Source organism: Salvelinus alpinus, chromosome 34 (assembly GCF_045679555.1).
Source record: "Salvelinus alpinus chromosome 34, SLU_Salpinus.1, whole genome shotgun sequence".
Taxonomy (NCBI): Eukaryota; Metazoa; Chordata; class Actinopteri; order Salmoniformes; family Salmonidae; genus Salvelinus; species Salvelinus alpinus.
In genome coordinates, this window is record NC_092119.1 from 1,819,668 (window position 1) to 1,847,430 (window position 27,763).

At 48.6% G+C, this 27,763-nt stretch overlaps 1 protein-coding gene across 1 annotated transcript in view; it reads left to right on the top strand.

Annotated features, from left to right (window-relative positions):
* Positions 1 to 5,086: 5,086 nt before the first annotated feature.
* The window catches only part of LOC139563664 (M1-specific T cell receptor beta chain-like), a 45,992-nt gene continuing 23,315 nt past the window's right edge, over positions 5,087 to 27,763 (top strand). The window contains exons 1-4 of the mRNA XM_071382517.1: positions 5,087 to 5,151; positions 5,447 to 5,598; positions 8,911 to 9,015; positions 9,140 to 9,181. Of these exons, the coding sequence (XP_071238618.1) occupies positions 5,091 to 5,151; positions 5,447 to 5,598; positions 8,911 to 9,015; positions 9,140 to 9,181 (360 nt within the window). The 5' untranslated portion in view covers positions 5,087 to 5,090. The remainder of the gene's footprint in view (positions 5,152 to 5,446; positions 5,599 to 8,910; positions 9,016 to 9,139; positions 9,182 to 27,763) is intronic.

Genomic DNA, 27,763 nt, shown 5'->3' on the forward strand with positions numbered 1-27,763 from the left:
TTATCTCTTCTAAACCCATCAGTCAGCCTGACAGGTCCCGTTATCTCTTCTAAACCCATCAGTCAGTGTGACAGGTCCCGTTATCTCTTCTAAACCCATCAGTCAGTGTGACAGGTCCCGTTATCTCTTCTAAACCCATCAGTCATTGTGACAGGTCCTGTTATCTCTTCTAAACCCATCAGTCAGCCTGACAGGTCCCGTTATCTCTTCTAAACCCATCAGTCAGTGTGACAGGTCCTGTTATCTCTTCTAAACCCATCAGTCAGTGTGACAGGTCCTGTTATCTCTCCTAAACCCATCAGTCAGTGTGACAGGTCCTGTTATCTCTTCTAAACCCATCAGTCAGTGTGACAGGTCCTGTTATCTCTTCTAAACCCATCAGTCAACACTTCTCCTGTGCTACACGCGCAAACTCTGGATCATTGCTACTCTCCCTTCCGGGACGGCAACAAGGCCCTCCCCCGTCCCTCCCTTCGGCAAATCAGATGCCTCCGTTCTGCTCCTCCCCACCTATAGGCTGAAATGTAAACAGGAAGCTCCCATGGTAAGGAATGTTCAACGTTGGTCTGACCAATCGAAATGTATTCTTCAAGATTGTTTTGATCAAATGTTCCGGGTCGCCTCTGAGAATAATATTGACGTATACACAGGCTCAGTGACTGGATTCATCAGGAAGTGGATAGAGGATGTTGTTCCCACTGTGACAATTACAACTTATCCAATCCAAAACCCTGGATATATGGCAGCATTCACGCAAAACTGAAAGCACGAACCACCGTATTTAACCATGTCAAGGTGACTGGGAACATGGGCGTGTACAAACAGACCGGCTATGACCTTCGTAAGACGACAGTACAGGGTCTCTGCTCCTGACTCTCCTCCCTTTCTGCATCCTTTGACTCTCACGATCTCCTTTCCTCCCGGCTGGCCCAACCTTCCCCTCCCGCTCCGTGGCTGAGTGACTCACTGCATGCTAACAGAAAAAGGCTGTTGGCAGCTGAGAGGAAATGGAGGAAAACTAAACTTCCGGAGGACCTATCATCCTTTCACTCCCTCCTCTCTACCTTCTCTTCCTCTGTATCCGTTGATAATGCCACTTTCTATCACTCTAAATTTCAAGCTTCTGCCTCCAACCCTGGGAAACTCTTCTCCACTTTTTCCTCTCCCTCAATCCTCTACCTCCTCCCCCCCTGCGGATGACTTTGTCAACCACTTTGAAAAAAAGGTTGACAACATTCACTCCTCTTTCACTCCGCCTACTGAGTCCACTGGTCTCACTCACACAGATCTACCCTACACCTTGACCTCTTTCTCCCCTCTCTCTCCAGATGACATCCTGCGACTAGTGATGTCTGGCCACCAGACAACCTGCCCACTCGACCCCCATCCCCTCCTCCCTTCTCCAGACCATCTCTGGAGACCTTCTCCCATTCCTCACTTCCCTCATCAACTCCTCTCTGATCACTGGCTGCGTCCCTTCTGACTTTAAGATGGCCTGAGTCGCTCCCCTCCTCAAGACACCAACACTCGACCCCACTGACGTCAAAAACTACAGACCGGTATCCCTTCTTTCTTTTCTTTCCAAAACACTTGAGCGTGCTGTCTCTGATCAACTTTCTCGTCATCTCTCTCAGAACGATCTTCTTGACCCTGTCGTGTCTTTGGCATCATTAAAAGTGAAGACTGTTATTTTATCAAATCAATTCTCTTTAATTATTAATACGTCATTAAACTAATCATGTAAATGTAATTAACTAGTAAATCGGTGCACCACGGAAAATCTTGAGATTACAAAGTTATAATTTTCTGAATATAACTCTTCAACTCTTCTTTATTTTAATATCTGATCAATTGGCCTTCTATTAATTAATTATTCTTTACCTCACGTCAGTCTCATTCCAAATGTCGTAAATTGTTGTCTGCACGAACCCTTTTCACCAGATTCTTTACTATGAATCATCCAATTGGCTTAATCATTTATTTACTAACTAACTAAATAATCACAGAAATGCATAAACAAACAAACAGTAGCTATGGTTACAGGGAAATGATAGGGGAGGTTCCCTAGTGGTCTAAGCCGAAATGACGGCTTGGTGGACAAAGGGAAGTGGGTGTGGACTGAGAGAGAGCGGGAAAGACAAAAGGGATCACTACACACAGGTGATAACTATATTAATTGAAATGCTAAACCTTTGCACATGAACGCTCACTCATTCGGTATTAATTGCAATCAATATATATTTACGCCCAGTTGTGTTTCAGAGAGTGGTGATTCAGACAGTGGTGATTCAGACAGTGGTGATTCAGACAGTGGTGATTCAGAAAGTGGTGATTCAGACAGTTGTGATTCAGAAAGTGGTGATTCAGACAGTTGTGATTCAGAAAGTGGTGATTCAGACATTGGTGATTCAGACATTGGTGATTCAGACAGTGGTGATTAGTGGTGATTCAGACAGTGGTGATTCAGACAGCGGCCCAGGTCCATCTGTAACCAACCCAACACCTCCGTGGTCATGCCCTGTTACCTGACTAACACTGACTATGACTACATGTACTGGGACAAGCATCTCCAGGGAGAGGGCCCTAAACTACTAGCCAGGTTCCCAGCTGGATCAGTGAGTTATGAGGCAGAGTTCCCAGCTGGATCACTGAGCTATGAGGCAGAGTTCCCAGCTGGATCACTGAGCTATGAGGCAGAGTTCCCAGCTGGATCACTGAGCTATGAGGCAGAGTTCCCAGCTGGATCACTGAGCTATGAGACAGAGTTCCCAGCTGGATCACTGAGCTATGAGGCAGAGTTCCCAGCTGGATCACTGAGCTATGAGACAGAGTTCCCAGCTGGATCATTGAGCTATGAGGCAGAGTTCCCAGCTGGATCACTGACCTATGAGACAGAGTTCCCAGCTGGATCAGTGAGCTATGAGACAGAGTTTAAGTCTGGATTCAATGTGTGGTCAGTCCAGTCCAGAGAGCCGGGAGTGCAGTAGGATCTCAGTAAGGCAGTGGTCTCTGACAGTCCAGAGAGCCGGGAGTGCAGTAGGATCTCAGTAAGGCGGTGGTCTCTGACAGTCCAGAGGATGTAGAGAAGGGACCATGCAGTGTATCTGTGTGCTGCCAGTCCACCAGTGAAGCAGGGATGCTCAACTCTGTGATAAAATCACATTTTGGGAGGCTGCCAAGGAGGCACTGTCTGGCACTTGACTGACCTGGCCCTCTATGTGAAGATACTGTAGGCACAGCCTGGCAGGATCTCTATCTGACGGGGGGAGGCACAGCCTGGCAGGATGTCTATCCGACAGGGGGAGGCACAGCCTGGCAGGATCGGATCTCTATCCGACAGGGGGAGGCACAGCCTGGCAGGATCGGATCTCTATCCGACAGGGGGAGGCACAGCCTGGCAGGATGTCTATCCGACAGGGGGAGGCACAGCCCAGACATTATAACAGTTTTCAAGAGGATGTGGTGATGAATTCAACTCTCTCTCTCTCTCTACCCTGCTGTAGAAGGCAGCTGGTACTTTCAGTACTGTGTAGAAGAATGTCTCCGACAACATATGGACTAGGCTTGTTCTTCATCTTATTTCCATGTGAGGTCAATCTAAATATGAATAAATATAATAGCTTACTGTATCTTACTGTATCTCTCTTAATATACTTTGTGGTTAATTCTGTATCATCCAACTATCTGATTGCCAGGTTTGGTGAATTCTGAATTCATAATAAACTCTCTAAACTGGCTTTTCAACAGGTCACGTAAAGTGTGTCGCGTTTCTTCAGTCTCCGTCCCTGACAGTGAAGGATGGGCGCGAGGCGGAGATCCACTGTAGCCACGACGACAGTAACCTGTCGGTGATGTTGTGGTACCAACAGAGACAGGCCAGTCCTGGTATGACTCTGATAGGGTACAGTTATAGCACCACTGAGCCTAACTACGAGAGTTTGTTTGAGGAGAGGTTCAGGCTGAAGAGAGAGGGAGACCTGAAGGGAACTCTCGTCATCTCCAAACTAACGTTAGCAGACTCTGCTGTGTATTTCTGCGCAGCCAGTCGCACAGTGATGTGGCTTTACGTCAGACACTCACTAAAAACCTGACACGCACACACACACGCGCACACACGCACACACACACACGCACACGCACACGCACACACACACACACACACACACACACACACACACACACACACACACACACACACACACACACACACACACACACACACGCACAGGAAATCCAACGCAGGCTGCCGCTCCGGCTTTTCATTCTGTCTTATATGACATCTGGTGGTTAACTTTAGAGAGTTTGTCTTAAGGCGTCTGCATATTTCAGTTCGGAAAAGTTTGTGCATATATTATGACGACATTTTGTGATGTTTTTGTTCATATTATTTTCGGCTGATTGGGCACATAAAATAATAATATAAAATGTCAATAGCTGAAGTCTATGCTCTTTCTTCAGTGATTGGTCAACAGTAGAGATTCTTCATCAAAGATTTTGTTTTCAGCGAGAGATGACTCGTTGTCATTTAGAAATACAGCACCACACATCTTCGTTAAATGTAAAATTGCGAGACTAAGATCTCCTCTGTAAAAATGTCAAAATGAATGACAGATGTATTGAGTTGTCTTAGATTAATTCGGACTATTTAGAGGAAGTGTATACTGGCTACGGCGTATCAAGATGGACAAACAGTACAATATGTCACTTTTTTCTCGTTTTTCAAGTGAAGGTCTTCACAGAGTATGCGAGCACACTAGGGGCCAGCCAAACTGAAGCATTCAGAGACCATTAGTGACCTTGGGGGAGGGGCTTCAGTGACCTTGGGGGAGGGGCTTCAGTGACCAAGGGGGATGGGCTTCAGTGACCCAGGGGGAGGGGCTTCAGCGACCTTGGGGGAGGGGCTTCAGTGACCCTGGGGAGGGGCATCAGTGACGCTGGGGGAGAGGCCTCAGTGAACCTGGGGGAGGGGCCTCAGTGACCCTGGGGAGGGGCATCCGTGACCCTGGGGGAGGGACCTCAGTGATCCTAGGGGAGGGGCCACAGTGAGAGCCGTACAGTGTGTACAATGAGGTTGAATGTCATTCACAGAGATGATGAGTGACATGATGCCTCCTATAGTCCTCCTGAGTTGGCTGTTTCTTCTGTCCCCAAGTGAGTGTCTGAGGTTCGCTTAGTAGCTGGGATTCTTGGAGTAATTAGAGTTGTACCAGCTCTTAATAGACACAGTGATGGCTTGTCTCTCTTCTTCCTCCTCTCTTCTCCTCTCTTCCTCTCCCCTGATCCTCTCCCCTGCCCTCCTCTCCTCTCTTCTCCTCTCTTCCTCTCTTCTCCCCTGATCCTCTCCCCTGCCCTCCTCTCCTCTGCCCTCCTCTCCTCTCCTCTCTTCTCCTCTCTTCCTCTCCTCTCCCCTGCCCTTCTCTCCTCTGCCCTCCTCTCTTCTCTACAGGTCAGTGTGGAGCAGCAGGCCCCATAGTGCTTCAACCCAGACAGCTCCTCACCCTTCCTGGTAACACCACCACCTCCAGTCCAGTCACCCTGCAGTGCTCCCTGGGTCCAGGCTTCAGCATGTCCAGCTACACCATGATGTGGTACCGACAGGTCAGAGAAGTCACCAGGGCATTACACCATGATGTGGTACCGACAGGTCAGAGAAGTCACCAGGGCATTACACCATGATGTGGTACCGACAGGTCAGAGAAGTCACCAGGGCATTACACCATGATGTGGTACCGACAGGTCAGAGAAGTCACCAGGGCATTACACCATGATGTGGTACTGATAGGTCAGAGAAGTCACCAGGGCATTACACCATGATGTGGTACTGACAGGTCAGAGAAGTCACCAGGGCATTACACCATGATGTGGTACTAACAGGTCAGAGACGTCACCATGGTATTATACATGTCGGTACTCTCCTCTGTTGTCGGATCAGTGTTGGGGAGCAGTGAACTGCATTTACTTCAACTAGTCATTTAATTACATTTTGCAGTAGCTTGGTGGTAGTTGAACTAAATTAAAATCTTGGTACTGTTTCTGGTGGTTAATTACTGTATAACCATGTAGCGGTGTAGCTAACTACTGGAACTACACACTACTGTTTTACCATGTAGCGGTGTAGCTAACTACTGGAACTACACACTACTGTTTTACCATGTAGCGGTGTAGCTAACTACTGGAACTACACACTACTGTTTTACCATGTAGCGGTGTAGCTAACTACTGGAACTACACACTACTGTTTTACCGTGTACGGAACTACACTTTTGGAAATACACACTACTTCTTTTTTGCAAAAATGAAACACATTATAGGTGAAGTAGGCAAGAATGTAGGCAATAACCTGCCTAATTCATCAGACCTGCCTGATTCATCAGACCTGCCTAATTCATCAGACCTGCCTGATTCATCAGACCTGCCTGATTCATCAGACCTGCCTAATTCATCAGACCTGCCTGATTCATCAGACCTGCCTAATTCATCAGACCTGCCTGATTCATCAGACCTGCCTGATTCATCAGACCTGCCTAATTCATCAGACCTGCCTGATTCATCAGACCTGCCTAATTCATCAGACCTGCCTGATTCATCAGACCTGCCTAATTCATCAGACCTGCCTGATTCATCAGACCTGCCTGATTCATCAGACCTGCCTGATTCATCAGACCTGCCTAATTCATCAGACCTGCCTGATTCATCAGACCCTCAGACACTTTCTGTTTGCCTGATTCTCACTTTTTGTGTTTAATTACACATTCTGTTAACATCTGACTCCAGAGTGATCTCTTCTGGCAATTTGTAGTCTATTAAAAAAAAAGTATCACACTGCTTGTGATATTGAATGTTTGGAAAGTAATTAAATCAAATCAAATGTATTTATAAAGCCCTTCTTACATCAGCTGATATCTCAAAGTGCTGTACAGAAACCCAGCCTATAACCCCAAACAGCAAGCAATGCAGATGTAGAAGCACGGTGGCTAGGAAAAACTCCCTAGAAAGGCCAGCAGATTGGTAGGTGGGGTGGGGTGGCCAGCAGATTGATAGGTGAGGTGGGGTGGAGTGGCAGCAGGTTGGTAGGTGGGGTGGAGTGGCAGCAGGTTGGTAGGTGAGGTGGGGTGGCCAGCAGGTTGGTAGGTGAGGTGGGGTGGCCAGCAGGCCAGCAGGTTGGTAGGTGAGGTGGAGTGGCCAGCAGGTTGGTAGGTGAGGTGGAGTGGCCAGCAGGTTGGTAGGTGAGGTGGGCTGGCCAGCAGGTTGGTAGGTGAGGTGGGGTGGGGTGGCCAGCAGGTTGGTAGGTGAGGTGGAGTGGCCAGCAGGTTGGTAGGTGAGGTGGAGTGGCCAGCAGGTTGGTAGGTGAGGTGGGGTGTCCAGCAGGTTGGTAGGTGAGGTGGGGTGGCCAGCAGGTTGGTAGGTGAGGTGGAGTGGCCAGCAGGTTGGTAGGTGAGGTGGGCTGGCCAGCAGGTTGGTAGGTGAGGTGGGGTGGGGTGGCCAGCAGGTTGGTAGGTGAGGTGGGCTGGCCAGCAGGTTGGTAGGTGAGGTGGAGTGGCCAGCAGGTTGGTAGGTGAGGTGGGCTGGCCAGCAGGTTGGTAGGTGAGGTGGAGTGTCCAGCAGGTTGGTAGGTGAGGTGGAGTGGCCAGCAGGTTGGTAGGTGAGGTGGAGTGGCCAGCAGGTTGGTAGGTGAGGTGGGGTGGCCAGCAGGTTGGTAGGTGAGGTGGGGTGGGGTGGCCAGCAGGTTGGTAGGTGAGGTGGAGTGGAGTGGCCAGCAGGTTGGTAGGTGAGGTGGAGTGGCCAGCAGGTTGGTAGGTGGGGTGGAGTGGCCAGCAGGTTGGTAGGTGAGGTGGGGTGGAGTGGCCAGCAGGTTGGTAGGTGAGGTGGGGTGGCCAGCAGGTTGGTAGGTGAGGTGGCGTGGCCAGCAGGTTGGTAGGTGGGGTGGCGTGGCCAGCAGGTTGGTAGGTGAGGTGGGGTGGCCAGCAGGTTGGTAGGTGGGGTGGGGTGGGGTGGCCCGCAGGTTGGTAGGTGAGGTGGAGTGGCCAGCAGGTTGGTAGGTGGGGTGGGGTGGCCAGCAGGTTGGTAGGTGAGGTGGGGTGGGGTGGCCAGCAGGTTGGTAGGTGAGGTTGGGTGGCCAGCAGGTTGGTAGGTGAGGTGGGGTGGCCAGCAGATTGGTAGGTGAGGTGGGGTGGGGTGGCCAGCAGGTTTGTAGGTGAGGTGGGGTGGCCAGCAGGTTGGTAGGTGAGGTGGCCAGCAGGTTGGTAGGTGAGGTGGGGTGGAGTGGCCAGCAGGTTGGTAAGTGAGGGGGAGTGGCCAGCAGGTTGGTAGGTGAGGTGGAGTGGCCAGCAGGTTGGTAGGTGAGGTGGGGTGGAGTGGCCAGCAGGTTGGTAGGTGAGGTGGGGGGGAGTGGCCAGCAGGTTGGTAGGTGAGGTGGGGTGGAGTGGCCAGCAGGTTGGTAGGTGAGGTGGGGGGGAGTGGCCAGCAGGTTGGTAGGTGAGGTGGGGTGGAGTGGCCAGCAGGTTGGTAGGTGAGGTGGGGGGGAGTGGCCAGCAGGTTGGTAGGTGAGGTGGGGGGGAGTGGCCAGCAGGTTGGTAGGTGAGGTGGGGTGGCCAGCAGGTTGGTAGGTGAGGTGGGGGGGAGTGGCCAGCAGGTTGGTAGGTGAGGTGGGGTGGAGTGGCCAGCAGGTTGGTAGGTGAGGTGGGGGGGAGTGGCCAGCAGGTTGGTAGGTGAGGTGGGGGGGAGTGGCCAGCAGGTTGGTAGGTGGGCTGGCCAGCAGATTTGTAGGTGGAGTGTCCAGCAGGTTAGAAGGTGTGGTGGGGTGTCCAGCAGGTTGGTAGGTGAGGTGGGGTGTCCAGCAGGTTAGAAGGTATGGTGGGGTGTCCAGCAGGTTAGAAGGTGTGGTAACATAACATGCTTTGGTACCAACAGGTCCGCTATGGAGGCCCAGTGGAGTTCCTCATTAAGGAGTACGAGAAAACCCTGGGGCGATACAAAGAGGACCTGGACACATCGGGGAACAGGTTCATCCTGCAGGTGATGGAGAGCATCTGAGCCGGGTTCCTCTTGACGTTTCTTCTCTTTGGGTCTTTGGCTGAGTTTATTTTACAAGCACGTGCAAAAAAAAAAAATGTTTCTAAATGTGCCTGATTGATTGCAGATCTCTGAGCTGGTTGTGGAGGACAGTGGTGTCTACTACTGCGTTGCTAGTCACAGTGAAACAACAGCCTGAAGAGCAGTACAAATACAACACTCCTCTGTTTACTATACGTGACGTGGGCTGAGTTCCAAACAGCACCCTATTCCCAAAATAGTGCACTACATTTGATCAGGGTCCTATGGGCTCTGGTCTAATGTAGTGCACTATATAGGGAATAGGGTGCTGTTTGGGATTCAAGCCTAGTCTCTCTCTGTCTGTCTGTCTATGTCTGTCTGTCACACAGATGGCTCAGAGCAGGAAGACATTGTCGGTTGTGGCTCTTCTGGTATTGATTAAAAAAAACATCTGTCTAACCAAAGACATTTGCAAATCATTACAGATATATTCATGCATAGCACAGGAGGTTGGTAAGGTCCTTAATTGGGAAGAACGGGCTCGCTGTAACGGCTGGAGCGGCATAGGTGGAATGGTATCAAACACATGGTTTCCATGGTTTCCAGGTGTTTGATGTCATTCCGTTCCAGACATTATTATGAGCCGTCCTCCCCTCACCAGCCTCCACCGGTGCCTACTGACTGCAGTACATTAAACGGCAGGCCAAGTGGGCATTATAGTTCATACATTATAGTTCATAGTTCATCCCATGGAGGCCACTGTTACAATATGAGAGAAAGAGAGAGAGAGAGAGCAGCGGTGAGAGAGAGAAAGAGCGGGGGTGAGAGAGAGCGAGTGGGGGTGAGAGAGAGAGCGAGCGGGGGTGAGAGAGAGAGAGCGGGGGTGAGAGAGAGAGAGAGAGCGAGAGAAAGAGAGAGAGAGAGAGAGAGAGAGAGAGAGAGAGAGAGAGAGAGAGAGCGAGAGAGAGAGAGAGAGAGAGAGAGAGAAAAAGAGAGGGAGAGACAGAGAGAGAGCGGGAGTGGGGGTGAGAGAGAGCGGGAGTGAGAGAGAGAGAGAGCAAAAGAGACGGAGAGACGGAGAGAGAGAGCGGGGGTGAGAGAGAGAGCGGGAGTGAGAGAAAGAGAGAGAGACAGAGACAGAGAGAGTAGTTGGCATGTTCATTCATAAGCCTCTCGTCACTGTCAATATGAAGTTGTATTGTGTGTTAGTGTCGTTTCTCCTGACCACCAGTAAGAACTTTATTCAACCTATAAGACATGCAGTCATCATCAGTACTGATATCATAACTGTTTCATTCATTGTGACGTTTTTCTACCTACAGAATCAACATTTGGCGTAAACATCATTCAACGTCCTCCAAATCTTCTTTCAGTAGAGGGAGAATCGGGGACTCTAGAATGTGCACACGATAACGCAGAGTTCTACAGAATGTTCTGGTACAAACAGAACACCAACGGAAACATGGAGCTGGTGGCTTATTCTATGGGGACGAGCGTGACGGACGTAGAGCCCATATTTGACAAGGCAAATTACACCATGATCCGCGACGAGCAGTTAAAGTCCTCTCTGCAGATTAGGAATGTAAAGTCTGGAGACTCTGCTGTGTATTACTGCGCTGCCAGCTCAGCACACTGACTCAGCTAGCTACGCTGCTCTACAACAACCTATACCAGCCAGGGAGGAGAGGAGAGGAGAGGAGAGGAGAGGAGAGGAGAGGAGAGGAGAGGAGAGGAGAGGAGAGGAGAGAAGAGAGAGAGAGAGAAAGAGAGAGAGAGAGAGAGAGAGAGAGAGAGAGAGAGAGAGAGAGATTGGGCCCTGGCAGTAAATTTCCCAAAAACTAAAATCATGATTTTCCAAAAACAAAACAGATGTCAGAAACACAAATATAAATTCACCCTGAACAACACCATAATTGAACACACAAAAAATTACACCTACCTTGGTCTGACCATATCTGCATCGGGAAACTTTAATATGGCAGTGAATGCACTCAAAGAAAAAGCCCGCAGAGCATTGTATGCAATAAAAATGAAATTATTCAAAATCAACATCCCAATTAGAATTTGGACCAAAATATTTGACAGTGTAATCCTACCAATAGCTCTTTACGGAAGTGAGGTTTGGGGGCCACTCAATAAACTGGACTTTAAAATGTGGGACAAACATCCAATTGAAACCCTACATGCAGAATTCTGTCGGAAAATCCTACAAGTCCAGAGAAATACACCAACTAATGCATGTAGGGCAGAATTGGGCCGCTTTCCAGTAATAATGAAAATACAGAAAAGATCATTAAAATTTTGGCTACATCTAAATTCAAGTCCAAATTCAAGTCTGCAATTTAAAGCACTTCAAACCCAAGAGCTGAGCCCAGAAACGAGCCCTCTCAGTCAGCTGGTGTTGGACCTAACCAACCAAGCTGACACCAGCACTGCTTCAAAAGAAAGAATTCCAATAAACAAAATCATGAACCAATCAAAGGACTCATATTTACAACATTGGAAAAACGAAACAAAATCCCAAAGCCGACTAAATTGCTATCTGACCCTAAACAGAGAATATGAATTGGCTGAATATCTCTACTCTGTCAGAGATACGAAGCAGAGACAGATTCTTACCAAGTACAGGCTGAGTGACCACCGATTGGCAATAGAAACCGGCAGACATAAAAAGACATGGCTACCCAAAGAGGAGCGTGTATGTGGTCACTGCACGACAGGAGAGGTAGAAACAGAGATGCACTTTCTCCTTTACTGTGATAAATATTCCTCACCAAGAGATTCATTATTCACAGAAATGACTACATTTATTCCAAATTTTAACTTATTAAACCCAGAGGAAAAACTAAAAATACTCATGGGCGAAGGAGCAATGGCTCCTCTTGCAGCCAAATATGTATTTGCCTGCCATAGCCTGAGGGACACTGAATAATAACATCTGCATAGTAAGCAGTAACTTATTTATTATGACTGTTATTGTTATTACTGTTATTGTTATTAGTATTATTATTGTTGTTTATCATTCCAAATAGTAATGGTATGGGTGGTAATGGTAATGATAGCAGTTTAATGATGGTGGTGGTGGTAGTGGTGCATTACACCATACATTACATTCGATTATTGACTGTTACCATTTTATTGTTACTATTTTTATATTTAATTTTGTATTATTATTTACTGCCATTCTATATTATTATTTGTCATTGTTTTAATTGTATTACAATGTATATTGTATACATTGTTGCTTTGGCAATATTGACACAATGTTTTTCATGCCAATAAAGCAGCTTGAATTTGAATTTGAATTTGAGAGAGAGAGAGAGAGAGAGAGAGAGAGATGGGCTAGAGAGAGAGACATCGTTACAACACTGTATATAGCCATAATATGACATTTGAAATGTTTCTATTCCTTTGAAACTTTTGTGAGTGTACTGTTTACTGTTCATGTTTTATTGTTTATTTCACTTTTGTTTATTATCTATTTCAAATGCTTTGACAATGTTAACATATGTTTCCCATGCCAATAAAGCCCTTTGAATTGATTTGAAAGGAGAAGAAGGTGCAGAATGGGCACATGTTCACCGACTGTTTTGACAGCATCACTTCCTGGTGTCCTGTTGACATCACTTCCTGGTCTGGTGAACAGGTGAGAGGTCTGAGGAACAACGATACGATACGACAGTGGCAGACAGAGAAGACAGAAAGAAGTTAAGGCTGTCCTCTTTCTCTGTCAGTCCGCTGATATTCTTCTTCTTCTGTGGTATTATGGTGGTCCGCAAACATTAGTTACAGGTGCATGCAGCCACCTACTATGCAGGATATGAACAAAATTATCCCACAAAACAGGAACATTGTGGGGGTTGGGGGAAAAATCCACACAAAAACATCCTATTGACATTGTTACCTTTGAGTCATTTAGCAGATGCTCTTATCCAGAGCAACGTACAGTAGTGAGTGCACACATTTTCATACTTTTTCGTACTTCTCGTATTTCTTCTGTTAAAAAAAAAAAAAAAACTAATCCAAACCCGAGGGTGGGATATCTTCCGATCCCAGTACCCCTTGTTGGTCTTCCGCTGTGAACTCTTGCAGGTCCAAAATCTTTCCTGTCACAGTTTCTTCGATTTTCTTTGACACGGTTAATAACCGGCAATGAATGCCACAAAATCCTCCGGTTCTCTCGACTGGCATCATTCTCAATGGGCTGTGGGTCCCCCACTACCATATATTCTACTGGCATCATTCTCAATGGGCTGTGGGTCCCCCACTACCATATATTCTACTGCATCATTCTCAATGGGCTGTGGGTCCCCCACTACCATATATTCTACTGCATCATTCTCAATGGGCTGTGGGTCCCCCACTACCATATATTTTACTGCATCATTCTCAATGGGCTGTGGGTCCCTCACTACCATATATTCTACTACATCATTCTCAACGGGCTGTGGGTCCCCTATTACCATATATTCTACTAAATCATTCTCAACGGGTTGTGGGTCCCCCACTACCATATATTCTACTGCATCATTCTCAATGGGCTGTGGGTCCCCTATTACCATATATTCTACTGCATCATTCTCAACGGGCTGTGGGTCCCCCACTACCATATATTCTACTACATCATTCTCAATGGGCTGTGGGTCCCCCACTACCATATATTCTACTGCATCATTCTCAATGGGCTGTGGGTCCCCCACTACCATATATTCTACTGCATCATTCTCAACGGGTTGTGGGTCCCCCACTACCATATATTCTACTACATCATTCTCAATGGGCTGTGGGTCCCCCACTACCATATATTCGACTACATCATTCTCAACGGGCTGTGGGTCCCCCACTACCATATATTCTACTGCATCATTCTCAACGGGTTGTGGGTCCCCCATTACCATATATTCTACTGCATCATTCTCAACGGACTGTGGGTCCCCCATTACCATATATTCTACTACATCATTCTCAATGGGCTATGGGTCCCCCACTACCATATATTCTACTACATCATTCTCAATGGGCTGTGGGTCCCCCACTACCATATATTCTACTACATCATTCTCAATGGGCTGTGGGTCCCCCACTACCATATATTCTACTGCATCATTCTCAATGGGCTGTGGGTCCCCGACTACCATATCTTCTACTGCATCATTCTCAACGGGTGGTGGGTCCCCCACTACCATATATTCTACTGCATCATTCTCAATGGGCTGTGGGTCCCCCACTACCATATATTCTACTGCATCATTCTCAATGGGCTGTGGGTCCCCCACTACCATATATTCTACTACATCATTCTCAATGGGCTGTGGGTTCCCCACTACCATATATTCTACTGCATCATTCTCAACGGGCTGTGGGTCCCCCACTACCATATATTCTACTACATCATTCTCAATGGGCTGTGGGTCCCCCACTACCATATATTCTACTGCATCATTCTCAATGGGCTGTGGGTCCCCCACTATCATATATTCTACTACATCATTCTCAATGGGCTGTGGGTCCTCCACTACCATATATTCTACTACATCATTCTCAATGGGCTGTGGGTCCCCCACTACCATATATTCTACTGCATCATTCTCAATGGGCTGTGGGTCCCCCACTACCATATATTCTACTGCATCATTCTCAATGGGCTGTGGGTCCCCCACTACCATATATTCTACTGCATCATTCTCAATGGGCTGTGGGTCCCCCACTACCATATATTCTACTACATCATTCTCAATGGGCTGTGGGTCCCCCACTACCATATATTCTACTGCATCATTCTCAATGGGCTGTGGGTCCCCGACTACCATATCTTCTACTGCATCATTCTCAACGGGTTGTGGGTCCCCCACTACCATATATTCTACTGCATCATTCTCAATGGGCTGTGGGTCCCCCACTACCATATATTCTACTGCATCATTCTCAATGGGCTGTGGGTCCCCCACTACCATATATTCTACTACATCATTCTCAATGGGCTGTGGGTTCCCCACTACCATATATTCTACTGCATCATTCTCAACGGGCTGTGGGTCCCCCACTACCATATATTCTACTACATCATTCTCAATGGGCTGTGGGTCCCCCACTACCATATATTCTACTGCATCATTCTCAATGGGCTGTGGGTCCCCCACTATCATATATTCTACTACATCATTCTCAATGGGCTGTGGGTCCTCCACTACCATATATTCTACTACATCATTCTCAATGGGCTGTGGGTCCCCCACTACCATATATTCTACTGCATCATTCTCAATGGGCTGTGGGTCCCCCACTACCATATATTCTACTGCATCATTCTCAATGGGCTGTGGGTCCCCCACTACCATATATTCTACTGCATCATTCTCAATGGGCTGTGGGTCCCCCACTACCATATATTCTACTGCATCATTCTCAATGGGCTGTGGGTCCCCCACTACCATATATTTTACTGCATCATTCTCAATGGGCTGTGGGTCCCCCACTACCATATATTCTACTGCATCTGTCACGCCCTGGCCTTAGTATTATTTGTTTTCTGTATTATTTTAGTTAGGTCAGGGTGTGACATGGGGTATGTGTGTGTTTTGGGTGATTATATGGTATAGGGGGTGTTGGTTAGAGTGTATGGGTTTGTGTTGAGTGAATGTTTCTAGGGAAGTCTATGGTTGAGTGAATGTGTCTAGTTATGTCTATGGTTGCCTGAGTGGTTCTCAATCAGAGACAGATGTTTTCCATTTGTCTCTGATTGGGAGCCATATTTAAGGTGGCCATAGGCATCATGTATTTGTGGGTAATTGTCTATGTTGAACGTTTGTTGCTTGTCCATGCACTTACGTCATTTAGCTTCACGGTCGTTTGTTGTTTTGGTTTGTTTTGTGTATAGTGTTCGTTTTCGTGTTTTTCCTTTCTTCTAATAAAAGAAGATGTATTTTGCACACGCTGCGCCTTGGTCATCTCTTTCTCCACAAGACGATCGTGACAGAATTACCCACCAAAGGACCAAGCAGCGTGTGAAACAGCAACAGGACCCACCTACACAGGATTCATGGACATGGGAGGAGATATTGGATGGTAAGGGACCTTGGGCTCAACCTGGAGAATATCGCCGCCCCAAAGCTGAGCTGGAGGCAGCGAAAGCAGAGAGGCGGCGATATGAGGAGGCAGCACGGAGGCAAGGCTGGAAGCCCGTGAGTACAACCCAAAAATTTCTTGGGGGGGGGGCTTAAAGGGAGTGTGGCGAAGTCAGGTAGGAGACCTGCGCATACTCCCTGTACTTACCGTGGAGAGCGAGAGTACGGGCAGACACCGTGTTACGCAGTAGAGCGCATGGTGTCTCCTGTACGCGTGCATAGCCCGGTTCGGTACATTCCAGCTCCACGTATCGGCCGGGCTAGATTGAGCGTTGAGCCGGATGTCATGAAGCCGGCCCAACGCATCTGGCCACCAGTGCGTCTCCTCGGGCCGGCTTACATGGCACCAGCCTTAAGTATGGTGTCCCCGGTTCGCCTACATAGGCCGGTGCGGGTTATTCCACCTACCCGCACTGGTCGGGCGACGGGGAGCATACAACCAGGTAAGGTTGGGCAGGCTCAGTGCTCAAGGGAGCCAGTACGCCTGCACGGTCCGGTATTTCCGGCGCCACCTCCCCGCTCCAGCCCAGTACCACCAGTGCCTACACCACGCACCAGGCTTCCAGTGCGTCTCCAGAGCCCAGTTCCTCCTCCACGCACTAGCGCTGTGGTGCGTGTCTCCAGCCCATTACCACCAGTGCCTTCACCACGCACTAGGCCTAATGTGCGTATCCAGGGTCCAGTATGCCCTGTTCCTTCTCCCCGCACTAGCCTTGAGACGCGTGTCTCCAGCCCGGTACCACCAGTTCCGGCACCACGCACCAGGCCTACAGTGCGCCTCATCCGGCCAGAGCCATCCGTCTCCCCAGTGCCATCTGAGCCATCCGTCTCCCCAGCGCCATCTGAGCCATCCGTCTCCCCAGCGCCATCTGAGCCATCCGTCTCCCCAGCGCCATCTGAGCCATCCGTCTCCCCAGCGCCATCTGAGCCATCCGTCTCCCCAGCGCCGTCTGAGCCATCCGTCTCCCCAGCGCCGTCTGAGCCATCCGTCTCCCCAGCGCCGTCTGAGCCATCCGTCTGCCCCGAGCCGTCAGAGCCGCCCGTCTGTCCCGAGCCGTCAGAGCCGTTCATCAGTCAGGAGCTGCTAGAGCCATTCGTCAGACAGGATCTGCCAGAGCCGCCAACCAGACAGGATCTGCCAGAGCCGCCAACCAGACAGGATCTGCCAGAGCCGCCAACCAGACAGGATCTGCCAGAGCCGCCAACCAGACAGGATCTGCCAGAGCCGCCAACCAGACAGGATCTGCCAGAACCGCCAACCAGACAGGATCTGCCAGAGCCGCCAGCGAGCCATGAGCGTCCAGAGCCGCCAGCGAGCCATGAGCGTCCAGAGCCGCCAGCCTGCCATGAGCGTCCAGAGCCGTCAGCCTGCCATGAGCGTCCAGAGCCGTCAGCCTGCCATGAGCGTCCAGAGCCGTCAGCCTGCCATGAGCGTCCAGAGCCGTCAGCCTGCCATGAGCGTCCAGAGCCGTCAGCCTGCCATGAGCGTCCAGAGCCGTCAGCCTGCCATGAGCGTCCAGAGCCGTCAGCCTGCCATGAGCGTCCAGAGCCGTCAGCCAGCCATGAGCGTCCAGAGCCGTCAGCCAGCCATGAGCGTCCAGAGCCGTCAGCCAGCCATGAGCGTCCAGAGCCGTCAGCCAGCCATGGGCAGCCAGAGTCGCCCGCCAGCCATGGGCAGCCAGAGTCGCCCGCCAGCCATGGGCAGCCAGAGTCGCCCGCCAGCCATGGGCAGCCAGAGTCGCCCGCCAGCCATGGGCAGCCAGAGTCGCCCGCCAGCCATGGGCAGCCAGAGTCGCCCGCCAGCCATGGGCAGCCAGAGTCGCCCGCCAGCCATGGGCAGCCAGAGTCGCCAGTCAGCCGGGATCGGCTGAATCCGCCAGTCAGCCAGGATCTACCAGAGACACCGAAGCGGATATTGACAATGCTGGAGTGGGGGCCACGTCAAGCACCCGAGCCGCCGCCATATTAGGGCCCACCCCGGACCCTCCCTTTATATGTCAGGTTTTGCGGCCGGAGTCCGCACCTTTTGGGGGGGGGGGTACTGTCACGCCCTGGCCTTAGTATTATTTGTTTTCTGTATTATTTTTGTTAGGTCAGGGTGTGACATGGGGTATGTGTGTGTTTTGGGTGATTATATGGTATAGGGGGTGTTGGTTAGAGTGTATGGGTTTGTGTTGAGTGAATGTTTCTAGGGAAGTCTATGGTTGAGTGAATGTGTCTAGTTATGTCTATGGTTGCCTGAGTGGTTCTCAATCAGAGACAGATGTTTTCCATTTGTCTCTGATTGGGAGCCATATTTAAGGTGGCCATAGGCATCATGTATTTGTGGGTAATTGTCTATGTTGAACGTTTGTTGCTTGTCCATGCACTTACGTCATTTAGCTTCACGGTCGTTTGTTGTTTTGGTTTGTTTTGTGTATAGTGTTCGTTTTCGTGTTTTTCCTTTCTTCTAATAAAAGAAGATGTATTTTGCACACGCTGCGCCTTGGTCATCTCTTTCTCCACAAGAAGATCGTGACAGCATCATTCTCAATGGGCTGTGGGTCCCCCACTACCATATATTCTACTGCATCATTCTCAATGGGCTGTGGGTCCCCCACTACCATATATTCGACTACATCATTCTCAACGGGCTGTGGGTCCCCCATTACCATATATTCTACTGCATCATTCTCAACGGGTTGTGGGTCCCCCATTACCATATATTCTACTGCATCATTCTCAACGGGCTGTGGGTCCCCCATTACCATATATTCTACTACATCATTCTCAACGGGCTGTGGGTCCCCCATTACCATATATTCTACTGCATCATTCTCAATGGGCTGTGGGTCCCCCACTACCATATATTCTACTACATCATTCTCAATGGGCTGTGGGTCCCCCACTACCATATATTCTACTGCATCATTCTCAATGGGCTGTGGGTCCCCGACTACCATATATTCTACTGCATCATTCTCAACGGGTTGTGGGTCCCCCACTACCATACATTCTACTGCATCATTCTCAATGGGCTGTGGGTCCCCCACTACCATATATTCTACTGCATCATTCTCAATGGGCTGTGGGTCCCCCACTACCATATATTCTACTACATCATTCTCAATGGGCTGTGGGTTCCCCACTACCATATATTCTACTGCATCATTCTCAACGGGCTGTGGGTCCCCCACTACCATATATTCTACTACATCATTCTCAATGGGCTGTGGGTCCCTCACTACCATATATTCTACTGCATCATTCTCAATGGGCTGTGGGTCCCCCACTACCATATATTCTACTACATCATTCTCAATGGGCTGTGGGTCCTCCACTCCCATATATTCTACTACATCATTCTCAATGGGCTGTGGGTCCCCCACTACCATATATTTTACTGCATCATTCTCAATGGGCTGTGGGTCCCCCACTACCATATATTCTACTGCATCATTCTCAATGGGCTGTGGGTCCCCCACTACCATATATTCTACTGCATCATTCTCAATGGGCTGTGGGTCCCCCACTACCATATATTCTACTGCATCATTCTCAATGGGCTGTGGGTCCCCCACTACCATATATTCTACTACATCATTCTCAATGGGCTGTGGGTCCCCCACTACCATATATTCTACTGCATCATTCTCAATGGGCTGTGGGTCCCCCACTACCATATATTCTACTGCATCATTCTCAACGGGTTGTGGGTCCCCCACTACCATATATTCTACTACATCATTCTCAATGGGCTGTGGGTCCCCCACTACCATATATTCTACTACATCATTCTCAACGGGCTGTGGGTCCCCCACTACCATATATTCTACTGCATCATTCTCAACGGGTTGTGGGTCCCCCATTACCATATATCCTACTGCATCATTCTCAACGGGCTGTGGGTCCCCCATTACCATATTTACATTTACATTTAAGTCATTTAGCAGACGCTCTTATCCAGAGCGACTTACAAACCATATATTCTACTACATCATTCTCAATGGGCTGTGGGTCCCCCACTACCATATATTCTACTGCATCATTCTCAATGGGCTGTAGGTCCCCCACTACCATATATTCTACTACATCATTCTCAATGGGCTGTGGGTCCCCCACTACCATATATTCTACTGCATCATTCTCAATGGGCTGTGGGTCCCCCACTACCATATATTCTACTACATCATTCTCAATGGGCTGTGGGTTCCCCACTACCATATATTCTACTGCATCATTCTCAATGGGCTGTGTGTCCCCCACTACCATATATTCTACTGCATCATTCTCAATGGGCTGTGGGTCCCCCACTACCATATATTCTACTGCATCATTCTCAACGGGCTGTGGGTCCCCCACTACCATATATTCTACTGCATCATTCTCAATGGGCTGTGGGTCCCCCACTACCATATATTCTACTGCATCATTCTCAATGGGCTGTGGGTCCCCCACTACCATATATTCTACTGCATCATTCTCAATGGGCTGTGGGTCCCCCACTACCATATATTCTACTGCATCATTCTCAACGAGCTGTGGGTCCCCCACTACCATATAATCTACTGCATCATTCTCAACGGGTTGTGGGTCCCCCATTACCATCTATCCTACTGCATCATTCTCAACGGGCTGTGGGTCCCCCATTACCATATATTCTACTACATCATTCTCAATGGGCTGTGGGTCCCCCACTACCATATATTCTACTGCATCATTCTCAATGGGCTGTAGGTCCCCCACTACCATATATTCTACTACATCATTCTCAATGGGCTGTGGGTCCCCCACTACCATATATTCTACTGCATCATTCTCAATGGGCTGTGGGTCCCCGACTACCATATCTTCTACTGCATCATTCTCAACGGGTTGTGGGTCCCCCACTACCATATATTCTACTGCATCATTCTCAATGGGCTGTGGGTCCCCCACTACCATATATTCTACTACATCATTCTCAATGGGCTGTGGGTTCCCCACTACCATATATTCTACTGCATCATTCTCAATGGGCTGTGTGTCCCCCACTACCATATATTCTACTGCATCATTCTCAATGGGCTGTGGGTCCCCCACTACCATATATTCTACTGCATCATTCTCAACGGGCTGTGGGTCCCCCACTACCATATATTCTACTGCATCATTCTCAATGGGCTGTGGGTCCCCCACTACCATATATTCTACTGCATCATTCTCAATGGGCTGTGGGTCCCCCACTACCATATATTCTACTGCATCATTCTCAATGGGCTGTGGGTCCCCCACTACCATATATTCTACTGCATCATTCTCAACGAGCTGTGGGTCCCCCACTACCATATATTCTACTGCATCATTCTCAATGGGCTGTGGGTCCCCGACTACCATATCTTCTACTGCATCATTCTCAACGGGTTGTGGGTCCCCCACTACCGTATATTCTACTGCATCATTCTCAATGGGCTGTGGGTCCCCCACTACCATATATTCTACTACATCATTCTCAATGGGCTGTGGGTTCCCCACTACCATATATTCTACTGCATCATTCTCAATGGGCTGTGTGTCCCCCACTACCATATATTCTACTGCATCATTCTCAATGGGCTGTGGGTCCCCCACTACCATATATTCTACTGCATCATTCTCAACGGGCTGTGGGTCCCCCACTACCATATATTCTACTGCATCATTCTCAATGGGCTATGGGTCCCCCACTACCATATATTCTACTGCATCATTCTCAATGGGCTGTGGGTCCCCCACTACCATATATTCTACTGCATCATTCTCAGGAGGCTGTGGGTCCCCCACTACCATATATTCTACTGCATCATTCTCAACGAGCTGTGGGTCCCCCATTACCATATATTCTACTACATCATTCTCAATGAGCTGTGGGTCCCCCATAATATATCTTCTACTACATCATTCTCAATGGGCTGTAGGTCCCCCACTACAATATATTCTACTACATCATTCTCAATGGGCTGTGGGTCCCCCACTACCATATATTCTACTGCATCATTCTCAATGGGCTGTGGGTCCCCGACTACCATATCTTCTACTGCATCATTCTCAACGGGTTGTGGGTCCCCCACTACCATATATTCTACTGCATCATTCTCAATGGGCTGTGGGTCCCCCATTACCATATATTCTACTACATCATTCTCAATGGGCTGTGGGTTCCCCACTACCATATATTCTACTGCATCATTCTCAATGGGCTGTGTGTCCCCCACTACCATATATTCTACTGCATCATTCTCAATGGGCTGTGGGTCCCCCACTACCATATATTCTACTGCATCATTCTCAACGGGCTGTGGGTCCCCCACTACCATATATTCTACTGCATCATTCTCAATGGGCTGTGGGTCCCCCACTACCATATATTCTACTGCATCATTCTCAATGGGCTGTGGGTCCCCCACTACCATATATTCTACTGCATCATTCTCAATGGGCTGTGGGTCCCCCACTACCATATATTCTACTGCATCGTTCTCAACGAGCTGTGGGTCCCCCACTACCATATAATCTACTGCATCATTCTCAACGGGTTGTGGGTCCCCCATTACCATCTATCCTACTGCATCATTCTCAACGGGCTGTGGGTCCCCCATTACCATATATTCTACTACATCATTCTCAATGGGCTGTGGGTCCCCCACTACCATATATTCTACTGCATCATTCTCAATGGGCTGTAGGTCCCCCACTACCATATATTCTACTACATCATTCTCAATGGGCTGTGTCCCCCACTACCATATATTCTACTGCATCATTCTCAATGGGCTGTGGGTCCCCGACTACCATATCTTCTACTGCATCATTCTCAACGGGTTGTGGGTCCCCCACTACCGTATATTCTACTGCATCATTCTCAATGGGCTGTGGGTCCCCCACTACCATATATTCTACTACATCATTCTCAATGGGCTGTGGGTTCCCCACTACCATATATTCTACTGCATCATTCTCAATGGGCTGTGTGTCCCCCACTACCATATATTCTACTGCATCATTCTCAATGGGCTGTGGGTCCCCCACTACCATATATTCTACTGCATCATTCTCAACGGGCTGTGGGTCCCCCACTACCATATATTCTACTGCATCATTCTCAATGGGCTATGGGTCCCCCACTACCATATATTCTACTGCATCATTCTCAATGGGCTGTGGGTCCCCCACTACCATATATTCTACTGCATCATTCTCAGGGGGCTGTGGGTCCCCCACTACCATATATTCTACTGCATCATTCTCAACGAGCTGTGGGTCCCCCATTACCATATATTCTACTACATCATTCTCAATGAGCTGTGGGTCCCCCATAATATATCTTCTACTACATCATTCTCAATGGGCTGTGGGTCCCCCACTACCATATATTGTACTGCATCATTCTCAACGGGTTGTGGGTCCCCCACTACCATATATTCTACTACATCATTCTCAATGGGCTGTGGGTCCCCCACTACCATATATTCTACTACATCATTCTCAACGGGCTGTGGGTCCCCCACTACCATATAATCTACTGCATCATTCTCAACGGGTTGTGGGTCCCCCATTACCATCTATCCTACTGCATCATTCTCAACGGGCTGTGGGTCCCCCATTACCATATATTCTACTACATCATTCTCAATGGGCTGTGGGTCCCCCACTACCATATATTCTACTGCATCATTCTCAATGGGCTGTAGGTCCCCCACTACCATATATTCTACTACATCATTCTCAATGGGCTGTGGGTCCCCCACTACCATATATTCTACTACATCATTCTCAATGGGCTGTGGGTTCCCCACTACCATATATTCTACTGCATCATTCTCAATGGGCTGTGTGTCCCCCACTACCATATATATTCTACTGCATCATTCTCAATGGGCTGTGGGTCCCCCACTACCATATATTCTACTGCATCATTCTCAACGGGCTGTGGGTCCCCCACTACCATATATTCTACTGCATCATTCTCAATGGGCTATGGGTCCCCCACTACCATATATTCTACTGCATCATTCTCAATGGGCTGTGGGTCCCCCACTACCATATATTCTACTGCATCATTCTCAGGGGGCTGTGGGTCCCCCACTACCATATATTCTACTGCATCATTCTCAACGAGCTGTGGGTCCCCCATTACCATATATTCTACTACATCATTCTCAATGAGCTGTGGGTCCCCCATAATATATCTTCTACTACATCATTCTCAATGGGCTGTGGGTCCCCCACTACCATATATTCTACTGCATCATTCTCAACGGGTTGTGGGTCCCCCACTACCATATATTCTACTACATCATTCTCAATGGGCTGTGGGTCCCCCACTACCATATATTCTACTACATCATTCTCAACGGGCTGTGGGTCCCCCACTACCATTAAATCTACTGCATCATTCTCAACGGGTTGTGGGTCCCCCATTACCATATATCCTACTGCATCATTCTCAACGGGCTGTGGGTCCCCCATTACCATATATTCTACTGCATCATTCTCAGGGGGCTGTGGGTCCCCCACTACCATATATTCTACTGCATCATTCTCAACGAGCTGTGGGTCCCCCATTACCATATATTCTACTACATCATTCTCAATGAGCTGTGGGTCCCCCATAATATATCTTCTACTACATCATTCTCAATGGGCTGTGGGTCCCCCACTACCATATATTCTACTGCATCATTCTCAACGGCTTGTGGGTCCCCCACTACCATATATTCTACTACATCATTCTCAATGGGCTGTGGGTCCCCCACTACCATATATTCTACTACATCATTCTCAACGGGCTGTGGGTCCCCCACTACCATATAATCTACTGCATCATTCTCAACGGGTTGTGGGTCCCCCATTACCATATATCCTACTGCATCATTCTCAACGGGCTGTGGGTCCCCCATTACCATATATTCTACTACATCATTCTCAATGGGCTGTGGGTCCCCCACTACCATATATTCTACTGCATCATTCTCAATGGGCTGTGGGTCCCCCACTACCATATATTCTACTACATCATTCTCAATGGACTGTGGGTCCCCCACTACCATATATTCTACTGCATCATTCTCAATGGGCTGTGGGTCCCCGACTACCATATCTTCTACTGCATCATTCTCAACGGGTTGTGGGTCCCCCACTACCATATATTCTACTGCATCATTCTCAATGGGCTGTGGGTCCCCCACTACCATATATTCTACTACATCATTCTCAATGGGCTGTGGGTTCCCCACTACCATATATTCTACTGCATCATTCTCAACGGGCTGTGGGTCCCCCACTACCATATATTCTACTGCATCATTCTCAATGGGCTGTGGGTCCCCCACTACCATACATTCTACTGCATCATTCTCAATGGGCTGTGGGTCCCCCACTACCATATATTCTACTGCATCATTCTCAACGGGCTGTGTGTCCCCCACTACCATATATTCTACTGCATCATTCTCAATGGGCTGTGGGTCCCCCACTACCATATATTCTACTGCATCATTCTCAATGGGCTGTGGGTCCCCCACTACCATATATTCTACTGCATCATTCTCAATGGGCTGTGGGTCCCCCACTACCATACATTCTACTGCATCATTCTCAATGGGCTGTGGGTCCCCCACTACCATATATTCTACTGCATCATTCTCAACGGGCTGTGGGTCCCCCACTACCATATATTCTACTGCATCATTCTCAATGGGCTGTGGGTCCCCCACTACCATATATTCTACTGCATCATTCTCAATGGGCTGTGGGTCCCCCACTACCATATATTCTACTGCATCATTCTCAATGGGCTGTGGGTCCCCCACTACCATATATTTTACTGCATCATTCTCAACGAGCTGTGGGTCCCCCATTACCATATATTCTACTACATCATTCTCAATGAGCTGTAGGTCCCCCACTACCATATATTCTACTGCATCATTCTCAATGGGCTGTGGGTCCCCCACTACCATATCTTCTACTACATCATTCTCAATGGGCTGTGGGTCCCCCATTACCATATATTCTACTGCATCATTCTTAATGGGCTATGGGTCCCCCACTACCATATATTCTACTGCATCATTCTCAATGGGCTGTGGGTCCCCCACTACCATATATTCTACTGCATCATTCTTAATGGGCTGTGGGTCCCCCACTACCATATATTCTACTGCATCATTCTCAATGGGCTATGGGTCCCCCACTACCATATATTCTACTACATCATTCTCAATGGGCTGTGGGTTCCCCACTACCATATATTCTACTGCATCATTCTCAACGGGCTGTGGTTCCCCCACTACCATATATTCTACTACATCATTCTCAATGGGCTGTGGGTCCCCCACTACCATATATTCTACTGCATCATTCTCAATGGGCTGTGGGTCCCCCACTACCATATATTCTACTACATCATTCTCAATGGGCTGTGGGTCCCCCACTACCATATATTCTACTGCATCATTCTCAATGGGCTGTGGGTCCCCCACTACCATATATTCTACTGCATCATTCTCAATGGGCTGTGGGTCCCCCACTACCATATATTCTACTGCATCATTCTCAACGGGCTGTGGGTCCCCCACTACCATATCTTCTACTAAGCATGTTACTTCAGACCAGCTGACTCCTGGTCACTGTGACTCCACTTCTCAGAACCAGAATGAGCTGACTCCTGGTCACTGTGACTCCACTTCTCAGAACCAGAATGAGCTGACTCCTGGTCACTGTGGCTCCACTTCTCAGAACCAGAATGAGCTGACTCCTGGTCACTGTGGCTCCACTTCTCAGAACCAGAATGAGCTGACTCCTGGTCACTGTGGCTCCACTTCTCAGAACCAGAATGAGCTGACTCCTGGTCACTGTGGCTCCACTTCTCAGAACCAGAATGAGCTGACTCCTGGTCACTGTGGCTCCACTTCTCAGAACCAGAATGAGCTGACTCCTGGTCACTGTGACTCCACTTCTCAGAACCAGAACGAGCTGACTCCTGGTCAATGTGACTCCACTTCTCAGAACCAGAATGAGCTGACTCCTGGTCACTGTGATTGATTTCACTTTTCCCATGCTTCACCTCCTTTGAGACCTCAAGCAGATCTCCCAGACAGCATTCCTTATTCAGATCTCCCAGACAGCATTCCTTATTCAGATCTCCCAGACAACATTCCTTATTCAGATCTCCCAGACAGCATTCCTTATTCAGATCTCCCAGACAGCATTCCTTATTCAGATCTCCCAGACAATATTCCTTATTCAGATCTCCCAGACAACATTCCTTATTCAGATCTCCCAGACAGCATTCCTTATTCAGATCTCCCAGACAGCATTTCTTATTCAGATCACCCAGACAGCATTCCTTATTCAGATCTCCCAGATAACATTCCTTATTCAGATCTCCCAGACAGCATTCCTTATTCAGATCTACCAGACAGCATTCCTTATTCAGATCTACCAGACAGCGTTCCTTATTCAGATCTCCCAGACAGCATTCCTTATTCATCGTAAAGCTCTGACAGGGTATCTCATAGAGCTCTTACAGGGTATCTCACAGAGCTCTTACAGGGTATCTCATAGAGCTCTTACAGGGTATCTCATAGAGCTCTTACAGGGTATCT